Below are 24,816 nucleotides of genomic sequence, written 5' to 3'. Positions count from 1 at the left end.
CTCTCCACAGGAACTAGGGCAGAATTAGGATTTGAATAGGGAAAGGTGTGGATGCCTATACAAAGCATGTATAGATTGTGTCATTTCTGTAAAATATGTTAAGGAATTATACTTAATACTTTTATGAGGTTTGCTTACATTTTATTCGTTATACTGTATAATAAATAATTTAAATGCTTGTGGTGTTCTAATAAATATGTTATGAATGGGAGTGAGTTCAGAAGTGGTTGTAGGATCTCACTTAGCCTGTGTTGTCATTGATCTTGGGGGAAGGTGCAGGTTAGGACAGCAGCACATGGGTTTTGAAGCATTTTTGTGTTGGTAGGGGAGGCTGACAGCATTGCAGCTGTGTGGCTGGCTGTCCTCCACTTTATAAAGACAAAGTGCTGAAGAGAAAGAGAGAGCAGTGTACTGATTTGATCGGTCTACATTAGACTCAGCTCCCTAAGGACAGCAGTTAAACCCATTGTTGATGTCATTCATTTCTTTTTATTTAAACTTTCAGAGCGCTCACTTACTGTATAGTGGTGAGTAAACCATAAATCTTCTTTGGGATGCATGCATGACCATGCAGATAGCTGTCTACACCGTCATCGTGATAAACAGTGATGTTTTGCTCTGTCCTGTGGCAAAAATCTAATATGTACATAAGCTACATTTGAGCCATGCTTTTTTCCTTCTCTATGTTCTTTGAACACGGCTAAGAATTGGCTGTATTATTATTAGTCATGCCATTAAAGCACATTAAAGGTGGAGTGAGTAAATATTATTACTATTATTATTTTGATGTTTTAATCAATTCTATCATCCCAGCTAAATATGCAGACAGTGCTGTAATTCATTCGTTGCCTGACTTGCACAAGTATAAACACTGGTTCTGTAGCACTATCAAAGCATTGCTCTGTTTGTTTGAGCATCTGACCCACCAACACCGCAGCATTGGCTCAGCTGGTGTTTGGCTACTTGATGGCAGATGGGGAGTGTTCAGGAAACCTGTTTGAAAACAATCACTATTTTTGAAATTCTGTTTGGTGTCACAGAAATAACATTCTTCACCTTTAAATTTAAACTATAAATTATAATATCCAAGCAATCCAGTCCACTGATTGCCAGCAACACTTAGGAGGCACACCTTAATGCTCTTGGCAACATAATTGTTGGCAGATGATATTTCTTGTGAAATCTGTACTGGACTAATATAATACATGTGTTGCACTGTTAGATGATGCACAGTATTGGACTAATTTTCTTTCTGTTTTCCTGCAGCATGAGGAGATGATGAAGCAGCGCAGGGAGCTGTCTCAGGAGCTGATCACCTTGCGTGAGGAGCTGGGTGAGTGTGTGTATGTGTGAGTCATTTTAGAGAACTGGCTTTCCACTGCCTGCAGAAAGAACTGAGAGAGCTTTTGTAATTAATGTAATATTTTAAATGCAGGTCACAAGTGGTAATCAAAGGTTGTACAGCAGGTGTGCTTTTTCTTGCCATAACAGACAGACTTACCATGAGCTTTTAAACTACTGTGATCATCCTGTAGATACCAGTCAAAATTCTGCAACATCTGCTCAGTCTTTGATTTTTTTTTTAATCCACAGCTTTGAATAATTGTGAATTCATTAAAAAAAATGTTTGAAAAAATATAAATGTTGCATGGAAATTATGTAGTGACCAAAAAAGTAAATGTATTTTAACTTGAAAGTAACAACCCTTTGCCTAGATTACAGCTCTACACACACATTCTCTTAACCACATGTGATGCATTTTAAACAGTATTTGAGGAGTTTCAATGTATGCTGGGCACCTGTTTGCTGCTTTTTCTTCACTATCTGGTCCAACTCACCCATTAAAAAAATCATTTTGTAAAGTTTCAGACATACAGTTGAAGTCAGAAGTTTACATACACCTTAGCCAAATACATTTAAACTCAGTTTTTCACAATTCCTGACATTTAATTTTTGAAAAAATTCCCTGTCTCTGGTCAGTTAGGATCACTACTTTGTTTTAAGAATGTGAAATGTCAGAATAATAGTAGAGAGAATGATTTATTTCAGCTTTTATTTCTTTCATCACATTCCTGTGGGTCTGAAGTTTACATACACTGTTAGTATTTGGTAGCATTGCCTTTAAATTGTTTAACTTAGGTCAAACTTTTTGGGTAGCCTTCCACAAGCTTCTCACAATAAGTTGCTGGAATTTTGGCCCATTCCTCCAGACAGAACTGGTGTAACTGAGTCAGGTTTGTAGGCCTCCTTGCTCGCACATGCTTTTTCAGTTCTGCCCACAAATTTTCTCACAGATTGAGGTCAGGGTTTTGTGATGGCCACTCCAATACCTTGACTTTGTTGTCCTTAAGCCATTTTGCCACAACTTTGGAGGTATGCTTGGGGTCATTGTCCATTTGGAAGACCAATTTCTGACCGAGCTTTAACTTCCTGGCTGATGTCTTGAGATGATGCTTCAATATTTACACATAATTTTCCTTCCTCATGATGCTATCTATTTTGTGAAGTGCACCAGTCTCTCTTGCAGAAAAGCACCCCCACAACATGATGCTGCCACTCCCATGCTTCATGGTTGGGATGGTGTTCTTCGGCTTGCAAGCCTCACCCTTTTTCCAAAGTACAATTTTTGTTGCATCAGAACAGAGGAAATTTCTCCAAAAAGTAAGATCTTTGTCCCCATGTTCACTTGCAATCTGTAGTCTGGCTTTTTTATGGCGGTTTTGCAGCATTGACTTCTTCCTTGCTGAGCAGCTTTTCAGGTTATGTCGATATAGGACTCGTTTTATTGTGAATATAGATACTTGTCTACCTGTTTCCTCCAACATCTTCACAAGGTCCTTTGCTGTTGTTCTGAGATTGATTTGCACTTTTCGCACCAAACTACGTTCATCCCTAGGAGACCGAATGCGTCTCCTTCCTGAGCGGTATGACGGCTGCGTGGTCCCATGATGTTTATACTTGTGTACTATTGTTTGTACAGATGAACGTGGTATCTTCAGGCATTTGTAAATTGCTCCCAAGGATGAACCAGACTTGTGGAGGTCCACAATTGTTTTTATGAGGTCTTGGCTGAATTTCTTTTGATTTTCCCATGATGTCAAGCAAGGAGGCACTGAGTTTGAAGGTAGGCCTTAAAATACATCCACAAGTACACCTCCAATTCAGTACACCTCCTATCAGCAGCTAATTGGCTAATTGTCTAAAAGCTTGACATAATTTTCTGGAATTTTCCAAGCTTCTTAAAGGCACAGTTAACTTAGTGTATGCAAACTTCTAACCCACTGGAATTGTGATATAGTCAATTAAAAGTGAAACAGTCTGTCTGTAAACAATTGTTGGAAAAATGACTCATGTCATGCACAAAGTAGATGTCCTAAACGACTTGCCAAAACTATAGTTTGTTAATATTAAATCTGTGTATTGACTAAAAAAATTAGTTTGAATGACTTCAACCTAAGTGTATGTAAACTTCTGACTTCAACTGTATTTTCTAGGCTTGGGATCAATGCCTTTTTCAAGCATCGATAATCAGAAAATGTTCCTGCATTTTTTTCTCATTGCAGTAGTCTTTGTCTATTAATACATATTTCTCAACACAATGTTAGTAAAGTGTGAGAGGCAGGCTCTGGTTTATTTCCTCTAACATGTTTCGGAAAAAGGGACTCTAGCGGCTGCATATCACCGGCTATAAACTTAGCTACACAGTTGGTTAGCTTCTTGGTAGGGTGGCCAGATGTCCCGTTTTTCCTGGTATACAGTCCCGTATTCAAGCACTTTTTCTAGTGTCCCGACTTATTCTGAAAAAATCGTGTTTTGTCTCTCTTAATATTTCTCTATCACGTATGTGGCTTTCTCAGTCACGTGAGTATTCTAATCAAAGGTTGCCAATTGTAAAACCAATAAAATCACACCGTGTTATTTGAAGTACATGATTGGATTAAACTATCCAATCTCAATCCCCTGTCAATAGACGTCCAGTTAGTGAACTGATTGAAGAGTCAGTTTGAAAGAGCACACAGATTAAATTGTGGCTGGAAAAATGTCAATGAAGCGTGCATGTACATTTAATGAGGATCTTCAAAAAGAGTTTACATTTCTAAAAAAGGAGTCACAGACAGAGCCTAGTAAAGTGAGGTGTGAGATTTGTGGAGCTCGCTTTTCCATTGCCCATGGAGGATGCACCGACATAGTGCAGCATGTTCAGACAAAAACGCATGTGGATGCTGCTAAAAGTAAGTGTGCCACACCAAGTGTTAGCAATTTTTTGTTTTTTTTGTGAAGTAAAGTTCAGAATCTGACAAGGTGCACGCAAGTGAAGGACTTTTTTGCTTATCATTCTGTTGTGCACAACCATAGCTTTGCACATTCATGACCTGAGAAAAGTCTTGCAGGCCAAGCTGGAGGAATCATTCATACCCTCTGACATTAAAAAGTAGTTGGATGCCCTGGTTGAAGCTGGTGACATGCGAGCAGATGATTTCTTATGTGCAGTCATCCCAGAGGCATCCCAGAGTGGAAAGACATTCAGAGCAGCCTCGAACACTTCTACTCCGGAATACCCACTCTCAGTTTGATTGACGAAACCACGCTCTTTGATGAGTGGGCTTGCGCGAAAAACATTGTCACTCGTCGCATCACTGAGTGGAACATGAACAAGATGGCTGTGTCTGAGAGATGGGCAGACGTTTTCGTAAGCTGGAGAGCAAGACCATCAACTTCGGAGTCTTAGCCAAGGTCGTGGAGTTTGTTTTATGCCTGCCTGGGACATCTGCATCTGTGGAGCGTGTGTTATCATTAATGAATGCAGCATGGACACCGGATAAATCTCAACTCAGTGTAACAGTCATGAAGGCAATGTTTTCGTACGTCTTAATTTTGTACTGGACTGCTCTGCATTTTACGATAAACTCTTGAAAGTCAAGCGCACACTGAGAAATATTACTGCCAGCGAAAAGTACAAGGTGACAACAGTTACAGATGCGGATGCACCCTCTACTTCACATTGATCTGCGCCTAGGTAAGGATATGTCAATTTCATTTTTGCTGGGAGGGGGCTGTCCCATTTTCCACAAGCAGGAATCTGGTCACCCTACTTCTTGGCCTGTGTCAAATCAATTGATAATCTGTTCATATATGTGATATTGGCCAGCTCCATCAACCCAGAATCTGAAATGACTCTATTGCCCTTTTCCCAAAACTCTCCAATTTGTTTATAATAATAATAACATTATCCACAAAGATACACTATGCGAAATTAGTTTTAAATGTGCACTCCGTAACTTTTTTTGTTTGTGTCATCTTGGACTTACAGAGACACCTAGTGGTGTGGATGCAGCATCATTCAAAATCAATACTTTTCAATTACAGATGTGTAGTGAGATTCACCCTGGCACCAATTGAAATGAACTGGGCCTCACACAAGACACCAAAATATGTGGTGATTTTTGGTCACATTTCACTTAAGGTGTATGTGTGTGTGATTTATTAATATCAGACTGCCCCTCCCTCCACCCTCGGGGCACCAGCTAAGGAGTTTCACCTTAACAGTAACAGAATGATCCAAATGGGCCATTCAATAAATTAAAATGATGTAAATTGGAGGGAGTTGGTCATCTGATTAATCTGAAAGATTCGTAAAATTTGGCCTAACCTTTAGAGCTCATCTGTATCATCAACACAAGGAACACACAGTTGTAATAAAATTAGTTTTATTTACAAAATGATAAACAAGAATAACTAACAAAAACTAAAAAATGGTACTAATATGCTAAAAGATAACAAATTAATAGGTAAATAAAAGTGCATAGGATGGAAAAATGCAAGTAGATGAACTGTATGTAGCAATGACAAAGTAACTATTAACTTATGGAAGATAAGTTGCTGTTTCTCTGTTAATTAATAAGGTGAAAACCTTATTCCTAATTAAACAAATAACTCATAGATTATTTGCTAGACATTTGATACACAGGTTATGCAATCTAAGGAACAAATATAATCATAAACTGATAGTTTACTCTAATGCCAGGGTCTCTGGAAAGAGGTTTAGTAGTGATATTTGCATTCTCCTTGATTGATCGATGGGTTCGGTGATGGCGACATCTTCCACTGTGGCTCAGGGCCACATTACAGTGGGGAAGGAGCTGGATTCCATTTCAACAGCCTTGGACACGAAGGAGCTGAGGAATGCTGATCTCCTGGAAGCACAGACATGGTTCTTGCAATCTGGAACATGCAGATATACAGCCCTTATGTCGGTGCAAGATTCATCATCTGGAACACGCAGATGCACATAACTTGAAGAGAAGGTTTGCTCACCAGAGCTAAACCTTGTCGCTGTAGTTATATCCCTGGTATAGGGATTCCGAACTTGCCATTGCAATAGTCTCTTGTAGTGAGACTTGGATATCTTAGTCTCTCGGATGGAGACTAAGAACGTTGAATGATCTGTTATCCTCTCTCTCATGGAGTGAGACTTAGAATGTTGGATGGTTTGTATTCTTTTAACGACCCTCTGGATGGGTACTCAGGATGTTGATTATTATTCTGTTATTGCTCCCAAACTCAAACAGCCAGGAACTCAGAACGTTGATCATTATTCTGTTATTGCCTCTCTCTCTCTTATAGAGTGAGACCAGAACAAAGGAGTTTTAGAAGTGTATCCTGTTAATGACCCTCTGTACAGGGACTCGATACAAAGGTGTGGCTGATTGTAAGGATGCTTTATATCTTCCTGATGAGGAGGAGATTTCAGTTTGGCGCTTCTTGTTTCAGGGTTATGATTGGCTGCTGATATCGGAGGTGGCCCACACAGTGTGGCTCACCCTCCCTTCTCTGTGTGTAACATTAGCATATTTTAAAGTACATAGTTAAAACAATGTCTTTAATGTTTCATATATGCATTGTTCCTTTTCCAAACCTCTTCAAAAATACTCTTGGCATTTTTCTGAAGATATAGAGACCAAACATGATATTGAAAGATTACATATTACGCATGCATTAATTTATGCCACCATAGTTCAGTTTGTGTGAACTATTGTGCTAATTGAACAAGTGCAATTTACATAAACAGTTCTGTGAACAAACATCGAGTGGATGTGTTGCTGTTGGTGTCCATGTTAGGAGTAAAAGTTTGTGTGTAAAGATTTGTCTTTGTGGCTTCTTTGTTTCAACTTTAGTTAATGCTGCTTCGAGAGGTCTTGAAGAATATTTATGGTCTTTATCTCAACTCTGGTCTTGGGGCAAACCTTAGGATGGGGGGTTTGGGAGGTTGCTAAGAAATCACTCATGGACCAATGAGAAGTCTTTTCCAATGTGTTGGAAGGTCCGGGGTCTTAATTTCTGAAGTATCTGGTAGTTGTCTGAGCATCTTATCTGATGGCTGTGCTTGGCATTTGTTTGTGTTGGTCCTGCCACAATCCAATCAAAATGGATCCACTCTTCTTTGCCTTGACAGTTAGAGAGGAGCTCTGCCATAAACTGGCTCCTGGAATGTCATCTGGGCCGATTGTTCACCACACATGCCATTGTAGAAATTCACTATTCACAATCAGCCATGTTTAATTTAATCCAAGAGAGAAAGTGTCCAATAACAAGACGGTTACTGAGATTAAGCGAGTAGTATTCAGCTGATCATGTGATACTTAAATATCAGCCCCCATGAGAGCGCCCCTGCCCCATGTAGAATAAAAGGGCTTTTAAAAGGTTACTGATATGACTAGAGTCCTCATCTCATGTGAGTGGTCATGATTTTATACATATGTTTCAAAATTATAATTCATTTCTTTAGAAGTAAAGCTTTTTTAATGGAGAAAAAATTACAGAATACACCTTTAAATACAGAAAATGTTATATCACCCCCTTGTGGTTTCCAAAAGCTATTACGCCAGACTACATTAAATGGTAGACTGTGAATGGGAAAGTAAAAAAATGTGGCTTTTAATTTAAATGTTGGCTAATGTTGATACATCGATGCCTCAAAATCATATCGAGGAAACAACGTGCCGATCAATAATCGATGCATCAATATTTTATGACATTTCTTATATTTTAACAATTTAGATTTGTCTACAAAAATAATTTCAAGCATTTAAGCATATGCCTTTAGATAAAAACGTTTTTAAGATCATTAGAAACATAAATCAGCCAAGTATGTCAGCATTTTGACTGGTAGTGTAATTCACCCTCCAACCACTGAGCATACCCACTAGTTAGCAAACCACCCTGTGATTCTAGACAGGGAGGATGGGCTGTTTGTTTTAATGGTCCTGCCAGAAGAACCCTTTTCCCCTCCCTTAGGGGACATCTAGAGAGTCCTCCAGACCCACCATCTCAAGGCAGCAAAGAGTGATCCGTCTGTCCTGGAATGTGAAGGGCCCTGAGGTCATACTTGTGTCTGCAGATAAGGACAGTGCCTGAATGTGTCTGAGGTGTGTGCCCCTCACATTCTAGTGGGCAGAGTAACACGGAGAAAACATGTAGTACAGAGTAAGAGTCAGTATTTTAATTAGCAGACATCTGATGCATTGCACAAGCTCAGTTTTCAAGTAGTAATATGAGCTGTGACATCAAAGAAATAATATTACATTTTATGTTAATGTTCTTTCGTGACTGACACTAGAAAAGCTGTATTGGATGAGAGAGAAGATAACAAACTTGTAATTATTTTTCCACCTCTTTGTAAAAGTGTAAATCCTGCACATGACTTTTCTTTACCATTATAATCACGGCTTGAGTGTATTAGCACATTCCAACTACTCTGACCATATTTAAGACCTCCATAAATATTCTTTAGACCACATAAGAGTTGTGACCAAATAGAAGCTCCATTTCTCAATTTGCCCACAGAAAGCTTCAAATATTCATTTAAGCGTTTCACCTAATATGACGGGGTGATGTCATTGTGCTTGCTTTAGCGTGGTATGTTATTTGGCACGCACCCATATTTCGCTTATTAAACAAAAGTGTTTTTTTTACATGGGACAACTGCTCTCTGCTTATGAAGCGAGTGCTGTCTTTGCACAAAACCTGCTAGAACTGTTGTGACTATTTGATTTAGCCTGTTGCTTGGCATGTGACATCTTATGTTTCCTCATGTCCTGTTGCAGAGTGTTAATTACTGCTACTTGTGCAACTAGTGTGTTTTATTGCAAGTTTGTGATATATATATATATAATATATATATATAAATATATCTATATATCTATAGATATATCTATCTATCTATCTATCTATCTATATATATATATATATATATATATAGAATAAATTAGAATGTCGTGGAAAAGTTCATTTATTTCAGTAATTCAACTCAAATTGTGAAACTCGTGTATTAAATATATTCAGTGCACACAGACTGAAGTAGTTTAAGTCTTTGGTTCTTTTAATTGTGATGATTTTGGCTCACATTTAACAAAAACCCACCAATTCACTATCTCAAAAAATTAGAATACATCATAAGACCAATAAAAAAAACATTTTTAGTGAATTGTTGGTCTTCTGGAAAGTATGTTCATTTACTGTATATGTACTCAATACTTGGTAGGGGCTCCTTTTGCTTTAATTACTGCCTCAATTCGGCGTGGCATGGAGGTGATCAGTTTGTGGCACTGCTGAGGTGGTATGGAAGCCCAGTTTTCTTTGACAGTGGCTTTCAGCTCATCTGTATTTTTTGGTCTCTTGTTTCTCATTTTCCTCTTGACAATACCCCATAGATTCTCTATGGGGTTCAGGTCTGGTGAGTTTGCTGGCCAGTCAAGCACACCAACACCATGGTCATTTAACCAACTTTTGGTGCTTTTGGCAGTGTGGGCAGGTGCCAAATCCTGCTGGAAAATGAAATCAGCATCTTTAAAAAGCTGGTCAGCAGAAGGAAGCATGAAGTGCTCCAAAATTTCTTGGTAAACGGGTGCAGTGACTTTGGTTTTCAAAAAACACAATGGACCAACACCAGCAGATGACATTGCACCCCAAATCATCACAGACAGTGGAAACTTAACACTGGACTTCAAGCAACTTGGGCTATGAGCTTCTCCACCCTTCCTCCAGACTCTAGGACCTTGGTTTCCAAATGAAATACAAAATTTGCTCTCATCTGAAAAGAGGACTTTGGACCACTGGGCAACAGTCCAGTTCTTCTTCTCCTTAGCCCAGGTAAGACGCCTCTGACGTTGTCTGTGGTTCAGGAGTGGCTTAACAAGAGGAATATGACAACTGTAGCCAAATTCCTTGACACGTCTGTATGTGGTGGCTCTTGATGCCTTGACCCCAGCCTCAGTCCATTCCTTGTGAAGTTCACCCAAATTCTTGAATTGATTTTGCTTGACAATCATAAGGCTGCGGTTCTCTCGGTTGGTTGTGCATCTTTTTCTTCCACACTTTTTCCTTCCACTCAACTTTCTGTTAACATGCTTGGATACAGCACTCTGTGAACAGCCAGCTTCTTTGGCAATGAATGTTTGTGGCTTACCCTCCTTGTGAAGGGTGTCAATGATTGTCTTCTGGACAACTGTCAGATCAGCAGTCTTCCCCATGATTCTCTAGCCTAGTGAACCAAACTGAGAGACCATTTTGAAGGCTCAGGAAACCTTTGCAGGTGTTTTGAGTTGATTAGCTGATTGGCATGTCACCATATTCTAATTTGTTGAGATAGTGAATTGGTGGGTTTTTGTTAAATGTGAGCCAAAATCATCACAATTAAAAGAACCAAAGACTTAAACTACTTCAGTCTGTGTGCATTGAATTTATTTAATACACGAGTTTCACAATTTGAGTTGAATTACTGAAATAAATGAACTTTTCCACGACATTCTAATTTATTGAGATGCACCTGTATATATATATATATATATATATATATATATATATATATATATATATGCACAGGTATTTTGCTGAAAGTCAGGCTATGACCTGTTTGTCCCTTTTTCTTTGAAGAAAATAAATGTTCTCCTCCCTGTCTGTTTTTCCTCCCACTCACATTATTTGGATTATTTATAGGCCTTGAGCTGTGCTCTGCACCATAAATATAACCTATAATAGAATTACACAGCAGATTCATGAAATACATCAAGCCATTAGTGAGCTCTGGGTCTGGTTCATCTACTGTGTGTGGATCTGATCCTGTCATGGCTTTAACTGCATCATGTGCAGCAGCACGCTCATTAGATACTGTGTTTCATCTAGCCACCTCAAGCAACTGTTTAACTATTCTACTTTTGAATCATTAGGATGCTCTTATAAAGAAACACTTTGTTATTTTTAATGCAGAATGTGGATGATTAGATTACAGTGCCATTGTGTGATATGAGCTAAGTTTTTCTTTAGAGAACAGGAGGTGTTGTGTTAAAGGGACAAATTCAATTGACCAAGTAATTTTGCTAATGCGCTCTTGACCTTTTTTATAGCTGTTGTTGAGGTTCAGTGAACAGATGAGATGAGCTGAAAATATGTGGTAAGGACTGTCCTAAAATAATTTATGAGCAAACGGTTTTTGTAAAATTACATACGAGTAGTTAATAAAAAAATATTCTACATATAGCTTTTATGACTTCATTAATTGAGAGACTAGTTGTAACATTTGTTGATTAGAGACAGCTGCCTGGTATTGAGCTTTTGTGTTATGTCACCATAATGCCCAATATGGATCTTTATGGACCTGTAGTTTAACTACTAAGGACCATAGAACATCTAACCCTCAAGTGGTCCCACCAGACTAGCCCATTGTTTATGAGCTGGATGACTTGACAGCACAGGCATACATTACAAAGGCAGGAGCAGCTGCTTCATTCAGCTTGCCACGCATAAACTATAGCAGCACTGTACCCAAGTCCTGTCTGCAATGTTGTGAAGTGCCATCTGTTTCTAATCATAAGAGTTGGGCAAAGACAGCAAATCCTCAAAGGGGAAATATCTGTTACACAATTGTGAGTGAGAGCACATATTGATGGGTTGGGAAATGTTTGTTCATTGCATCACTGTGGATTAGTATTGTTTCTTGTGTCAAAGAACTTTCCATTAGTTTCATGTAACAGTTGAAACTTTATTTACAGAACTGCTGGAGATACCATAACTGTAGAGACAACTGGGAATCAATGCAGAAAACCTTTGTAATGAATCATAGCATCCAGTGTTGGCAGGGCCTGATGTCAAAGCAGCAAATGGAGTTGCAGACATGAATGTCTTGGCCTTTCACATTTGCTCTGGTTATTCCACTGCTGTCTAGATATAGCTATATTTTCATATCACAAACCGGAGCATTAGATATCAGATAACCAACTATTTGTCAAGACAGAGGATAGCTGTCATCATGCCACAGCATAAAAAGGCAAACCTCTAGATCAGGGGTTCTCAACTGGCTTTGCTTTAGAACCCAAATTAAATAAATGTCCAAAAAATCAAACATTAAAATAGGCATAAACTGCAAAGCCCCAACAAATATGCAAAATTATTAACATGACATAAGCTGAATTGGAAAATTGACAAAATTGTAAATGCATAAACAACATTGTAACTATTATTTACTATCATAACACATGGAAGAAAAAAAAACATTGGGCTGAATATTGTATTATTAACCATATTGACATTGACCAAGGGACAGATTAATTTGCACCAAAGTACTGGAGTTTGGTTGGATGCACAGCATTTGTTGTGTCAACAACAAAGGAAAGTGTTTTCTCTTCTCTGTATAATTTGGTGAGCCATTGTATTGTGATATCCCATCTATGCACAATTGTATGGTTAGTTGCATTTTATTATTTGCGTTCAGCTTCAGAACAGATCTGGGACCCACCAGTTGAAAAATTCTGGTCTTGAAATTAACTAATCTTTTCCCTAGTGAGCTCGGCTCACTCATGTGAGCGTCTGGAGCTGGAGAAGGAGGAACTGCGTGTGGCCTTTGATGGAGTTCTGCAGAAAGTCCAGGAGCAGCACTGCTTGGACCTGGCTGACCTGGAGGAGAGGCTGAAGACCTTTTACTCCACTGAGTGGGAGAAGGTCCACCAGACCTACCAGGAAGAGGCTGACAAGTGCAAAGCTCAGATGGAGCAGCAGGTGTGGAGAACAATGAGACTTTTTATTTTTATTTTTTTCTCCAGTGTCCTGACACACTTATTGTTGGATGCACTCTATTACAGATATCTTATGTTGTATTAAAGGGATACTTAACCCAAAAACTAAAAATGTAAATTAAAAAAATTAACCCGTGTTGTATGACTTTTCTTCAGTGGAACACAAAAGGAGATATTGTAAAGGATGTCCAATTAGCTAATTTCAATACAATGGCAGTTTATAGTCACTTACATTAAAGCTTAAAGGACCATAAAAGTAGTCCATGTGAGTAAGTCAAAATTGTCACTGTAAAATAACTTGAATTTCAGTGGGTTTCTCACCAAAATTATCTATTTATTTTTCAGACACTTCTGGGTCCTTTTTAGTTTTAAAGTGAGTCACCAACTGTCATTGTATTGAAAATCAGCAAATGGGACATTCTTTAAAATATCTCCTTTTGTGTTTCACAGAGGAAAGAAAATCACACAGGTTTAGAAAAACAAGTGTGTGAGTAAATTATTACAGAATTTTCATTTCTAGTTGAACTATACTTTTACAAGATCTTTTTATGAATACTGTTCTTTCCCATAACTACATGCACTAATTTCTCAATGGTCTCAAAGGTCTCAATGTCTGGGCTCAATCTTGACTTTTTAGTTGTGTGGATGTATGAATATTATTAGATTTCTAATTATTTAAACACCAAAAGAAATCAATTATGTAATGATTTTATTTGTAAATTTTTAGCTGGAAGAGTTACGAGCAAAAGATGAGGTTTTGAAGAAAGAACTGGAAGTCAGCCATATAGAGGAGGTGGACAGCCTTAAACAACAATTTGAAGCATCTTTTAAAGGTAAATAATCTTGGTAAATAATACATATATATATTAGTGTGTGTGCATGGTGGGGGTGCAGGTTTGGGTGGTTTACGAGGACATTTCTTTAGGTTACAAACTGGTAATTACAAGGGTATTATGCTATAAATGTGGTTTATGAGGACATTTCTAGTGTCCCCATAATTCAAATCGCTTAAAAACATATTAAACCATGTTTTTTTGAAAATGTAAAAATGCAGATAGTTTTTTGTGAGGGTTAGGTTTAGGGTTAGGTTTAGGTTTAGGGGATAGAATCTATAGTTCGTACAGTATAATAATCATTGTCTATGGAGAGTCATAAGGATAGCTGTACCAACGTGTGTGTGTGTGTGTGTGTGTGTGTGTGTGTGTGTAAAGTTTGATTATTATTATTCTGACTTTTCTCAGAACTCAGACAGTCCCATGAAAAGGAAATGCAAACCATTAACACAACACTGAAGGAATCAAAGGAAACATTATCTGTAAGTCGGCGAGCAAAATTTAAAACCTCCTTAGAAACATTCCTGTTCACCACTCTAGATTTTATTTTTTTTTTAAATGATACAAAGGCCTTGTCAAAACTTTAAAAAAAAAAAAATATATATATATATATATATATATATATATATATATATATATATATATATATATATATATATTAAGATATATGTTAAAATCAACAAACCTTTTTATATCATGTATTTCATCTTACTCAAATTCAGGAGCTCATTACAGAGAATAACACCCTTAAAGAAAAACTGAAGGTTGAAGAGAAGAGAAGGAATGATCTGGCTGAACAAACGCAGGTACAGTACATTAACACTCACAACCACAGCTCCGTTGTCAGTCAAACAGACTACAAAAGTGGCATTGAAGCACTGTTTGCAATACTAAGCAACACACTTCAGCTTTGCTCTGAGTAGACTATGCATTTTCCATGAATGGCAGGTTAATATTAGATGGGCCTCTGTGATCATTGTTAAGGAGATTCCGGAACTCTCAACATTCTGAAAATGCAAAAAAGGGTATTTATATAACTACCCAGCATTATGCCACCAAACCCTCCCTTCTATAAATAGTGTGACAATGGCAGCATGGGTAACTTAACCATCACTCACTTGCAGTTCATAAATGATGCGGAGAGCTGCCCTTAATCTTCAGCCAGAACCTAACTACACTAAATCATTCCACAGTTTATAATATAAAACTATCAGATGTGAAAATGGTCACATGATAAACTTTAACATTGATTCCAGTGAATGAAAGATGGTACATGTTCCTGATCTCTCTCCATCTCTCTCTCTCTCTCTCTCTCTCTCTGCTCATTTTTGATGTTGAAGAAGGACTCCCACACCCTGTATTTGGAGCAAGATCTTGAAAGCCTTAAAGTAGTGTTGGACATCAAAAACAAACAGATCCATGAACAGAAAAAGAAACTCATGCAGTTTGATAAACTGGTGAGCTAAATTCTCTCTTTTGCATGAAGCTGTTAAAAAGATTGATATCAAAAGGACGTATTGAAGTTCATTGGATTCACTCAATCAGTTTTAATGTTCTTTTTTGTGTATCTTTTAATCATTTCTGAAGGCGCAAACTTACATTTGTGTAGACTGAACACTTAAGAGTTTCATTTAATTCTAGATGGAGAGGAATGTGAAGCTGGATGAATGTTTCAAAAAGCTGCAACAAGAAAATGAGGACCTCAAAGCCAGAATGGACAAACATGCTGCTTTGTCGAGGTAGCGTACTGTGTGCTGTCTTTCATAAAGTCAAGATGCAACACACCTGAGGCTTTCAAAAATGATTGTTTGTAATCCATCGGACTCACTTATTACACTTGGGAGTTTTCCCCTGTGGGCTTCAGACTTGTAGAAAAACAAGTCTTTGAAGTCATTGTATGTGTTCCTGGGTAGGAGAGGATTGGTGAACTTCAACGCTGATGCTGCTGGCTATGCTTTGACAGTTTAATTTCTTGTGATGGTTGTTTGTGCTCTTATAGGTGTAGGAAAGGGGTGTTTGTTCATCACAGTTAAGCTTGGTTCGCCCTGCTGCCTGTGTAACCTTATATTCTTTAATCTTTTAGAGCAGTTTCCCAACATTTTGTCTTGTGTACCTTCACAGCTCCATCATCAATGAGGCCCAAAGAACCCCTTCACTGACAAAACCAAAAATTTAAACCTTTTGAATTTATACTTGGTATCATCTAGTGGCCTTTTTTTGTTCCCTCAGTGATTCACATTATAAACAGATTCGCCAAGTAGCTTTATCTCCCTAAAGACACCTGAGTTTGTCTAATTACACATTTTGGCAGCTCTAGGGGCAGTTATAGAGAAACGTTCTTTCTTCGGTGGAAGAAAATGCTGTTCTAATGTGGATGAGAGGCAAAATTAATGTGTTTTCAAATGAAAACATATTAGTGTGGACGTGGCCTAATATTGTGTTAATGACATTCCGGAATTTCTAGAATTGGACTTAAAAAAATAATTCACGTGTTTGTAGAACTCATTATTTCAAGTTGTAAACTCTGAATTCTATGAAAGCTCTGACTTGACAGTCATAATGAACCAATGTGGCAACGGCCTCAACAGTTAAAGGTTGTGAACACACATTTCTGTTTGATATGCCACTTTATTATGCCATTGTTACCTGGAGCCCTTTCTTTGTTCTTAAACATTTTGTGGGAACATATAGAGGTGAACTAATACTGATCAATATTTTGCTGTTAACAGCAACAAAGCCGTTATGGCATTATGAGTGTTGCCATAGAAACTAAATATTTCCAAGGTCCTGGGACATGAACAGCTCCAAGTGGAAACTATGTGTTGCCTTGTCGTTACAATAATGAAAAACAAAATGTCTAATCTAAAAGGTATCTATGACCTTTAAAGGGATAGTTCACCCAAAAATGAAAATTCTCTTTTCAATTACTCACCCTCATGCCATCACAGATGTGTATGACTTACTTTCTTCTGCAGAACACAGAAGAAGATTTTAGAAAAATATCTCCATTCTGTAGGTCCATACAATGCAAGTAAATGGAAACATAAAGGAAACATAAAAGTAATCCATATGACTGCAGTGTTTAAATACATATCTTCAGAAGAGATATGATAGGTGTGGGTGAGAAACAGAACAATATTTAAGTCCTTTTTTACTCTAAATCGCCACCTTAACTTTCACTTTCAGATGTGAAAGTGAAACTAAACAGGAACCACATGTGACTTTCAGATGTAAAAGTGAAAGTGGAGATTTAGATTAAAAAAGGACTTAAATTTTGATCTGTTACTCACCCACACCTTTTATATTGCTTCTGAAGATATGGATTCAACCACTGGAGTCTTATGGAGACCTATGTTTCCTTTTATGTGATTTTGGAGCTACAAAGGTCTAATCACCATTCACTTGCATTGTATGGACCTACAGAGCTGAGATAATCTTCGACAAATCTTTGTTTGTGTTCGGCTGAAGAAAGTCATACACATCTGGGATGGCATGAGGGTAAATGATAGAATTTTCATTTTTGGGTGAACTATTCCTTTAAACTGATCCTCAAGTCTCATTCTCACAAATTGATAACAACAATTGACAGCCTTGAAATTTTAGACCATTTCTGTTTCATCGGTTTAACAAAACAAAAGCAAAATCTATAGAAATACTACCTGGAAGCTGTTAAGTGCCCGTATCCCTTGTCAATGTTAATAGGGATTAGTCGTGTCTAATCTTATCAAGTTTACCTGAGTGCACTGCCTCGTTTCTTTCAGACAACTGTCCACAGAGCAGGAAGTTCTGCAGGAATCTCTCCAGAAAGAGTCCAAAGTGAACAAACGACTGTCTATGGAAAATGAAGAGCTGCTCTGGAAGCTTCACAATGGTGATCTGAGCAGCCCACACAAGATCTCCCCTTCACCCTCCCTGACTCTACAGTCACCACGCAACTCTGGGATGTTTTCCAGCCCTCCCGTCTCACCCAGATAACAATGGCCTTCAGCTTCCAGGAAGCATCTTCATGGACTTTTCAGACAGAACACTTCCTGCATGCTGAAGATGATATTAACTGTTGGTCTGGACCATTTCAATGGCTGAAAGCCTCTCCAAAATGGAACTGACTATCAATTCACTTTTGTACTAATGAATGAGTAAAAAATATTGAATATTGAAGACAATATTGCACAGAAGCACTTACCAATGAGGTCACCTTTGTTCTTTTGCCTTTCATGTCTGACTATGGAGGAAAAAAGGAATATCTCAGGGCTTGATAAGTTGTCTCTTTCCTGCTTGGATTGCTTTTTTTTGTGTGTGTGGTTGGTGATTTTAACTGGCTGTCTGTTGTCTTGAATGGTTATCTCTGTAGAGAACTGACATCAGAATCCATGAATTGAAGGCCTTTTTACCACCAGATGCCTTTAAGTGTTCCTACATTTTACAGGATTTTCCTTGGCTTTGTGACAAATGTCCAAGTGGAATGCCCAAATTGGAAATTTCCCAGATGTTTGACTTTAACCCTCAGATTTCAGGAGAACAACATTAACTTTTTAAAGAAGCGCTTGATAGATCTATCAACTCCATAAACAATGCCATAAACTGATGCAGGTCACCATTTAGTTAAATGGAAATACTCAACTGATGAAACTGATCACAACCAGGTGTTCACAAAAACATATGCAACATTTTTGTGTCTTGTTTTCTGTGTAATTTCTTTCTTTGATTTTGTATATGGGGAATTTGATCAACTTTTATTTTGTTCATGAAAACTTGTTGCCTGATACGTCATGCAGTTCAAGATCTTCTTGAAGGCATCTAATGCATGTTTCATCACTGCTGAAATGCTCTCTAATTATATGCTTCATAGATGAGATTTGATCAAATGACTGATGCAGAATGAACTCTGATGATCAAAAAGCTTGAATGTTCATAGCAATGCCTGTATCAGCTATTAAAATGGGATGAATTATCTGTTTCTTCAAACATGATTCAATCAATCATCAGAAATACAGTCTAAAAATGGTATGCTGTTAAAACTGAGTGCTTTAATATTGAAATGGTATCATGTCATAATGCAGCCCTTTGACTGAAAGCATGTATTATTGGGAATTTGCTCTTTTTTTTTTTTTCATAACTGTATCTTATTGAATACAGGTTTTGTATATTATTCAGTATGACTGATCCCTGGGAGACAGATTTATTTACCATATTTACGAAAAAATCTTTTTTATTATTATTATTATTTCTGTGTTTATGTTTGATGATGAGACCAATGTTAATGTCTGACTGAGCATCTTCCAGTGGCCTCAAGAGCACCCCTGCTGTCTGAAAACCTCCACTGCAGCTTTAAATTCAAGCTTTTACAAACCAAAATTGTATATCGGAGTAGAAGTGGTTGAATTGTTTTTTTGTTTGTTTTTGTTTTGTTTTTATATTGGTTGCTAAGCTGTTTGTGTGGATGTTGGTGTGGAACTGAAACTTGAAAATATGCAATTAATAAAGTCATATGTTGAAATTTAAATCTCAAGTGTCTTATTTTTTTGACCAATAGCAGATGGGAGAGTGTTCAGGAAACCTGTTTGAAAACAATAATTATTTTACCAGTTCTATTTGGTGGTGCTAAAATTACTTAAAATTCACCTTACATTTGTTGGTTGCTAGGTCTGCCTCTTGTAAGGGCAAATTCTACTGTAACTTATTGTTGAATAGCTAGAAATTCAATACCAGAAAAGTAGAGACTGGTGTGAGAGGAGAAACATGCTTTGAATATGCTGCACTGAACCAAAATAAGCACTGGCTCCCACTGCACATTCCACATACGGATTCCATTAGAGCAAAGCAAAAAGTCTTCACGCTTCTCAGCCATATGTCATGATAACACAAGGTAGTACAGGAATATAGTCTTAGAACTTAACACCTTCCATTTTGTTAGGTTAATATGATTGAAATGTGCCGATGTAGTCAAGCACATAGGTGGCAATTTCACAGATGACCAATTCTAACAACACCCTTTGTTCTCTTAAATTACAGTTAATAGAGCATAAAATGTACACTGATTGAACACCTAACAAGGAGCTCCCAATAATTTTCTTCTTCATTAAAAGACATTCATTTTAAGGTTCTGTTTAAAAGAAGTGTTTTATTTCCAAGCCATATATAAAATGGATTGCTTGATGTGAATCAAGCAGCAAGAAGCCTGAAATGTGAATGGAGTCCAGCTCAGCACAATATATAATCCCTATGTTCTCCTTCCTTGTCTTCTGAGGAGAAACTATTGATCCGATTTCACTGTTGTAGCAACTGATGTCTCTCCATGCTTATTTTTGGCTGTGCAGATGTACTTTACAAAGTCAGTTGTTTCAGCATCATCCACAATCATGATGCTCTGGGAGATGTGTGTGGTGTGTCCCACACCTCGGTTTCTCAACCTCCAGGAGTCATGAATGATCACTGGCCTCTGATCCTGAGAAACAGACATGTTTAAGATGATAAGGTAGTTGTAAATTAATGACACGTGTTTAAAGAAACTTATTTTTGGGACTTCACCTCTGATCATCATCAACACTTGCCAAACACCCCAAAAAATTAGTGTTCTGAATAATATAATGCCATTTGGCTCCAAAATAAATTGCAAAACGCCTGATCCTAGCTGTTTTTATCTGATGTGAACAATTCAAACATACAAATGCTGCACCCAAGTTGTCTTACAACTTTTGCCTCAGTTTTACCTCAAAATTTACAATCAGAAGTTTATCTAGGATGCCCAATTTTTTTTCCTTCAGATTTCCATGTGGAAACACATACAGTATCTTGCATTAAGCTTATAAAACAAAAGTATGAGGAATAAAATCATGATGGGTCTTGCATTTTGTGACAGATGCAATTTAATTGAGATATTATGAACTATGCTTTTTGTTGTAAATATAATGGAAAAATGAAATAATTAAATTGCATATCGACAAATATCAGAATCAGAATCAGAATGAGCTTTATTGCCAAGTATGCTTACACATACAAGGAATTTGTCTTGGTGACAGGAGCTTCCAGTGTACAACAATACAAAAACAATACAAAAACAATACAAAAACAACAGCAAGATGTGTTGGATAAATATAAGAAAGACTAAACTGTGTATTGCACATAGTTATTGCTCAATGGGGCAATTTAACTGTTCATGAGATGGATTGCCTTAGGGAAAAAACTGTTCCTGTGCCTGACGGTTCTGGTGCTCAGAGCTCTGAAGCGTCGGCCAGAAGGCAACAGTTCAAAAAGGTAATGGGCAGGTTGAGTGGGGTCCAGAGTGATTTTTCCAGCCTTTTTCCTCACAAGTGTATAGTTCTTGAAGGGGGGTCAGGGGGCAACCAATAATCCTCTCAGCAGTCCGAACTGGCCTTTGTAGTCTTCTGATGTCTGATTTCGTAGCTGAACCAAACCAGACAGTTATTGAAGTGCAGAGGACAGACTCAATGACTGCTGAGTAGAACTGTATCAGCAGCACCTGTGGCAGGTTGAATTTCCTCAGCTGGTGAAGGAAGGAAATACAACCTCTGCTGGGCCTTTTTCACAATGGAGTCAATGTGGGTCTCCCACTTCAGGTCCTGTGAGATGGTAGTGCCCAGGAACCTGAATGACTCCACTGCTGCCACAGTGCTGTTTAGAATGGTGAGGGGAGTCAGTGTTGGGGTGTTCCTCCTAAAGTCCACAATCATCTCCACCGTTTTGAGCGTGTTCGGCTCAAGGTTGTTTTGACTGCACCAGAAAGCCAGCTGTTTAACCTTCCTTCTGTATGCAGACTCATCATCATCTCAGATGAGGCCGATGACAGTGGTGTCATCTGCAAACTTCAAAAATATAAATATATATATGCAATTGGCAGGAATTTCAGTTTTTGGACCTTGTTCAAACCTATCCCTGGGTTCTTATGAGTAGATCTGTACCAGCCATCAAAAACATTTTGTTGTTGTGATAAGCACATTATCAACTATAATTGAATCAAACCCAAATCAGAAGCTTATCTGAGCAAACCAGGATAAAAGTATGATGTTCCACTAACCTGGCCAGGATACCTCCAGTTGAAGCTCACATTAATTTTAGGTTCACCTAGGACTGTGCATGTAAGATTAAAGATGTCTCACCCACTTACTGTATTTGAAGAAGCCTCAATAGTTGCAAATGGGCACTATGAGGGAAAAAAGGACAAAAAATACTTTTAGATGCATGCAATGCAACAAAACATCCATCAACAACAACTGCACTAAGAAGTGAATAATGGAATTATAATAATCAGCTCTGTAACTGGTTATCAGCAGCACCATAGTGTTTTGTCATTTGGGCTTCTGTTCTCTTACCCTCCACATAGAGCAGCTGGTACTTAGTGGATATTTGTGAGGTGGTTTTAGTGGTGCTGTTGGCCTTGCAGTAGTAAGCTCCTTTGTACTCTGGACTGGGATTTTGGATGATGAATCCCTTGGTGGGATTGTATGACATACAGTATGTGTCCCATCCACAGGGATTTCTTCTGAGGAACCTCCTTGTGCAGCGAAACTTTATTTTTGGGGTTGGTCACACAACATGGCTTGTCAGGCCACAGATAGATAATCTCAAAATGGATGGCAGAGGGGACAAAAAGCTCATCTTTGGCTAGACATACAGAGAGAGAGAGAGAGAGAGAGAGAGAGAGAGAGAGAGAGAGAGAGAGAGAGAGAGAGAGAGTTGTTAAAAAATAAAAAATACACTTTTTGAGAGCATGTACTGTATATTGTATATCTGGGTAAATATCTATATATTCTGTGATATTATGTTACCATGACGCTAACTTTTGGTGGTGCCGTGTTAGATGCAGTACCTGTAAAGTACATGTAGGTTTTTGAGGCGCTATCTGCAAGCTTTTCACATTCAGTGCCATCACAGAGCTGCTGAACTCCCCCGTATCAGCAGCAGAGGGCGATATGAGAATCAGCTGGCTGTACCTCTTATGTTGTTTGATGCTGGAACCAATGAAACAAGAGTATCAGTCAAATCTCAGACCTGGACCTTGATGATACTGAAGATGAAGAGTCTTTCATTTCCCTGATTTAAACAAATTGTTCTCCAAACACCCTAAATTAATGGATAAAGTAAAAAGGAAAGTATACCTGAGGAGGTTGTCATTGAAGGTGTCCGGATAAGAGGGATACGCCCAGCTAATCTTAGTTCCTTTGCATCTCAGTTCCAAAGTTTTCCCAGGGTTTAAGGAAAGAGTCTCGCCAAGTCTAATGAAACGGACTTTATCCAGAACCTGGGTAAGAATAGACTGGTCCCTGCTACCTGCCTCCTTTTCTTTCATTTTGGGGTAGCGAGACTTAACCCTCTTTCTTGTCTTATGCGATTCTCACCAGCCTCTTTCTTACGCTTCACCTTCTGGCACACACCTGGGTAAACAGGAGAAAGTGGTGCGGTCTTGGAACACATAATATACTGTATGATCACCACATGCAAACCTCATGTACTTCTCATCTACTCATCTTTCATGTGTGGTTGACAATGAGATTAAACCTGCAGTAGACTATTAAATGAAGTATATCTTGCTGAAAAATCAAAATTGCTAGTCACCAGAATGGTCCACCAGCTAGATCAACTCCAGACCAGCACTAACCAGTATAAACCAGCCTAAAATTAATGCTGGTCAAAACTGGTCTATTCAAAATGGTTTTGATGAAAGTGCCAAACTTTATATACAGGGACTTTATATACATTCTCTGCTCTGTTTTGGGATAATGCCATGAAGAAAATACAGCAACATGTATTTCATTTACCTCTTTATGTCACTTGATGACTCCTCTGATTCCAATGACCAAGCCAGAGAAAGAGAGGGTTGTTCTCCCATCTGGAAAACTGCTCAGTAAACTTGAGCTCACAGCTGTACAAACAGCAATGCAGGAAATATGCCTTTTTTGTTCTCTATGCAAAAATGCACAAAACTGACCAATCCATTTGATGTGTATTACATTTAAATTCATTTAAACTAATTCCTTCAACATTTGAGAATAATGACATCTACAAGAATGTAACATATTGGTAATGTTTTGTCAAAAATCATAGTATGAACAAGAAAAAAGTTGCATCGAGCAATAACTTGTGAGTTACAGACAAATTTGGTAGTCCTCCACATAACACTCTGTTTTCTGTTGTGGTAATTTTAGCTTGAAGTTTAAGCAAAAAAGAAAGTCACACATTACAAATTGTCTAAACGTATTTCCTTGCAAGCCAGAAACTGACAATGTTGACTTTTTAAAGGCAAAAGAAGCAAAAAATTTAATTAAATAGAAAAAAAGAGAGAGAGGAAGAGAGAGAGAGAAAGATCCACTCACCATGTTGGAGCTCCAGCCAGATCAGTGCCAGTGTGAAGAGTAGCCAGAGCTTCATGGTAACTGAAGTGGAGCATTCCAGCAGCACTCACAGGGCTGTTCTGCTTCCCAGGAGGTCCAGAGAGTAGCATAGGAACTCTACGACCACTGTCTGACCTGCTTATACACAGTAAGCTCCATCCTTTGTGAAAAAAGAGGAATTTTCCCAAACTCCTCCTTTTGAATCACTCTGAGCCCCATCTTCTAATCCTCTGAAGCCCTCTGCTGGGCTGTTGCAAACCCTGACCAATTTGTGTACATAACTTAAAAGCTATTGTATAACTCAAAAAAAATTGTCCCATGGTGATTATTTATTTTGTAACCTTGCTTTGCAAATATGGGTACACTATATCATTGCTATTTTAAGAGAATGATATGAAGGGTGACTGAGGCTGACATTCTGCCTAACATCTTTTGTGTTCCACTTAAGAAGTCATACAGATTTGGAATTTTCATTTTAAAGTAATCTATCCCTTTAAACTGGAACAATGGGCAGAATTTGATATTTCTAATTTGATTGAGTATTGAAATGTAATACTGAAATCTAAT

The 24,816-nt window shown here is 38.0% G+C and overlaps 1 protein-coding gene and 1 pseudogene across 2 annotated transcripts in view; one reads left to right on the top strand and one right to left on the bottom strand.

The window, feature by feature from the left end:
* The window catches only part of LOC127417940 (microtubule-associated tumor suppressor 1 homolog), a 53,963-nt gene extending 34,585 nt beyond the window's left edge, over positions 1–19,378 (top strand). The window contains exons 7-14 of one of the 2 annotated variants that reach the window (XM_051658219.1): positions 1,267–1,333; positions 12,836–13,050; positions 13,795–13,900; positions 14,309–14,382; positions 14,623–14,706; positions 15,244–15,357; positions 15,542–15,639; positions 17,662–19,378. In XM_051658219.1, the coding sequence (XP_051514179.1) occupies positions 1,267–1,333; positions 12,836–13,050; positions 13,795–13,900; positions 14,309–14,382; positions 14,623–14,706; positions 15,244–15,357; positions 15,542–15,639; positions 17,662–17,875 (972 nt within the window). In that variant the 3' untranslated portion in view covers positions 17,876–19,378. Of the gene's footprint in view, positions 1–1,266; positions 1,334–12,835; positions 13,051–13,794; positions 13,901–14,308; positions 14,383–14,622; positions 14,707–15,240; positions 15,358–15,541; positions 15,640–17,661 lie in introns of both variants that reach the window. The other variant, XM_051658218.1, reaches the window with a different exon arrangement.
* Positions 19,379–20,007: 629 nt separating this feature from the next.
* LOC127417826 (platelet-derived growth factor receptor-like protein) lies at positions 20,008–24,286 on the bottom strand (annotated as a pseudogene).
* Positions 24,287–24,816: the final 530 nt, after the last annotated feature.

The sequence above is a fragment of the Myxocyprinus asiaticus genome, chromosome 27, assembly GCF_019703515.2.
Source record: "Myxocyprinus asiaticus isolate MX2 ecotype Aquarium Trade chromosome 27, UBuf_Myxa_2, whole genome shotgun sequence".
Taxonomy (NCBI): Eukaryota; Metazoa; Chordata; class Actinopteri; order Cypriniformes; family Catostomidae; genus Myxocyprinus; species Myxocyprinus asiaticus.
This window is presented reverse-complemented; position numbering and strand designations above follow the sequence as displayed.